At 53.2% G+C, this 2,742-nt stretch overlaps 1 protein-coding gene across 1 annotated transcript; it reads left to right on the plus strand.

Moving 5' to 3' along the window:
- Positions 1-551: 551 nt before the first annotated feature.
- MSC (musculin) lies at positions 552-1,879 on the plus strand. The gene is made up of 2 exons (XM_054385538.1): positions 552-1,073; positions 1,793-1,879. The coding sequence occupies exons 1-2, from the start codon at positions 552-554 to the stop codon at positions 1,877-1,879; spliced, it is 609 nt and encodes a 202-aa protein (XP_054241513.1).
- The last annotated feature ends 863 nt before the right edge of the window (positions 1,880-2,742 follow it).

Below are 2,742 nucleotides of genomic sequence, written 5' to 3' on the forward strand. Positions count from 1 at the left end.
GGGAGCAAAAATTGTAGGACAAGATTTTTCCACCTGTTGTAGTCATTTCTTTTCTGCGAGCTTAATTCTTTATTCTGGTTAACTGCATCCTGGGCAGGGCGGTGAAGGCCAGGAAGGCAAAAATTCTAGCTATTAATATTGGAAAGAAGGGATTTTCTGAGGGGTGGGAAGTATACACGTTGATGGCTGTTCTGTTGGGGTTTTTTTAATTATTTACACCCCTGCTGAATAGACACATCCGTATTTCCAGCGGGTGCTGGATCCCCAGCTCTCCCGTGGACTCTGTACAAGCCGCAGTACTCGGGAATTCGCCCCGGGAGCACACGGACACCCGGAGACATCCCCACACGCCGCGGGCCAGCGGGCAACGCGGGAGGCGCCGCCCCCGTCGTGGGGCTCAGCCGCGCCCCCCCCCTCGATGGTTCACTCGGCGGACACCGATATATAGCCGAGAGGCGCTGCCCCCTCCCCGCCCCACACGGCCTCTCGGCGGCGGGCCGCTCCGTCCGCCCCCTCCTGCCTGCCCCGCTGCCTGCCTCCCCCTCGGGGTCATGTCCACGGGCTCCGGCAGCGACGCGGAGGAGCTGCCCGCGATGGCACTGCGGGCGCTGCAGCTGCGATACCCGCCGCCGGCCAAGCGCCGGCCTCGCGGCGAGCTCTTCCCGCCGGGGGACGACTCCTCGGCGGCGGAGGAGGAGGAGGAAGAGGAGGAAGAAGAGGAGGAGGAGGACGGAGTGGGCAGCTACGCGGCAGGGCCGGTGGGCAGCGGCTGCAAGAGGAAACGGGCGCAAGGCGGCGGTCCCGGAGGCAAGAAAGTGGCTCCGGGGCCACGGGGGTCGCCTCCTGAGGGGAAGCAGTCGCAGCGCAACGCGGCCAACGCGCGGGAGCGGGCGCGGATGCGGGTGCTGAGCAAGGCATTCTCCCGGCTGAAGACTAGCCTGCCCTGGGTGCCCCCCGACACCAAGCTATCCAAGCTGGACACGCTGCGCCTGGCCTCCAGCTACATCGCGCACCTGCGGCAGCTGCTGCAGGAGGACCGCTACGAGACCGGCTACGCGCACCCCGTCAGTCTGGTACGGCGCGGTGCGGCGCGGGGGTGCGCCCGCGGGGGTAGTGGGGAGCCCCGGGGCACGGCGTAGGGCAGTCCCGATGGCTCGGTCCCACGGGCGGGACCGGCAGCGCCCAAGTCGTTCCCACCCTCGGGGAAGGCGGGAGGCGGCAACCACCGCTTCCCAGGCGCCCGATACCCCCTGCCCTGAGGGCGACCCGAGTTCGGCCCGCGGTGGTGGCGGGTGTGCCTGCTCTGGGGGGGCGGGTACCACATAGGAATGCATCCCCCGGGCTTTGGGCCAGCTTTAAGGAGCGAAAAAGGAATCGGTTGCTTTGCGGACCGGCGCAAGCAAGCCGTCGTTAGCCCAGCGGCACGAAACTAAATGCCCGATGCGTGCCACGGGGGTAAAAGTCGCTTGTGTGTGATGGCAGAGTGATTGTTCATTTGTACATGTGCTTTTATTTATGAAATTATGCAAACAGCTGCAAAGCTTGAAAAAGGTTACATTTTTAAAGAGAACAAATCGTTGCTGACCATGGCAGAGCATTTAATTACAATGACAAAAATAATGCAAGTATTTGTTCGAAGAACTAGGCTCTCTCCTTGTGCTTCCCAGGGATCCTAAAACATGATGGTATGTTCGCAGCTGAACCAGAGCTAGGCAGCTATCAGAAATGAAGGGCCAGTTTTATAACAGGAGAAACTTTGGTTTTAATATGTAACACCTATTTTTGCTTACAGACTTGGCCATTTGTGGTTTCAGGAAGACCTGACTCTGACACCAAAGAAGTTTCTACTGCCAGCAGATTATGTGGAACTACTGCATAGTCAAAGTAAACTGTCTTTTTTGTTGTTTTGTTTTTGTTTGTTGGTTGGTTTTGGGGTTTGGTTTTGTTTGGGTTTTTTGTTTTGTTTTGTTTTGTTTTTTAACGGGATGGATATTTTTAAGAGCGGTAATTTATCAATTTAAGATGAGAAGACAGGGACAACCCCGATCTCTAACAGTGTTATATCTGTGTCCTGTGTCATTCTTTCCCCTTAGAGTTCTGAGGGAAGTATATTTAAAGCCATAAGAAAAAGAGACGATGGAAATTAGTTTTGAACTTAAGAACTGACTGCAGCAGCTGAAGTCTGAGATTTGGAAAGGCCCTTCTTTGGCTTCACCATTTTTACCACTGCTTGAGTACCTGATGTTCTGAGGTTTTTTTAACTAATGGAAGTGGAATATAATGGTATAGAATTAACAGCATGGACCAAAATGCAACTCTACAAACTAACCCCAAACAGTGTTATTTGAATTCTAAAGCAATGCAGTATTTTAGAGTAGTTTTGAAACTCAGATAGATTTATAATATATTTTGATGGCTTTTGTATTCACAGATCTGGTTTACTGCAGCTATGCAATAAGTGCAGTCAGACTTGGTTTGGTTTGGGTTTCTAGGTCTTAACCAGAATTTTCTCAAGAACATGTAAGTGGCTACAAATCTGCACTTAGGCTACCAGCCCCTGGAATTAAACTAATTGCTTTGGTTATGTCTTGATGTGTCACACATAAGAATGTTGGACTGTCTCTAGAATTGTGGCAGTTTCCATGCCTTAATCTGGAAGCAAATTCTGCTTTACCATAAGGCCAGGGGTCAGGGAGCCTGTGCTGTAAAGAATGAGTTTGTATGATGCTGCAAAATAACAAG

Source organism: Indicator indicator, chromosome 12, assembly GCF_027791375.1.
Source record: "Indicator indicator isolate 239-I01 chromosome 12, UM_Iind_1.1, whole genome shotgun sequence".
NCBI lineage: Eukaryota > Metazoa > Chordata > Aves > Piciformes > Indicatoridae > Indicator > Indicator indicator.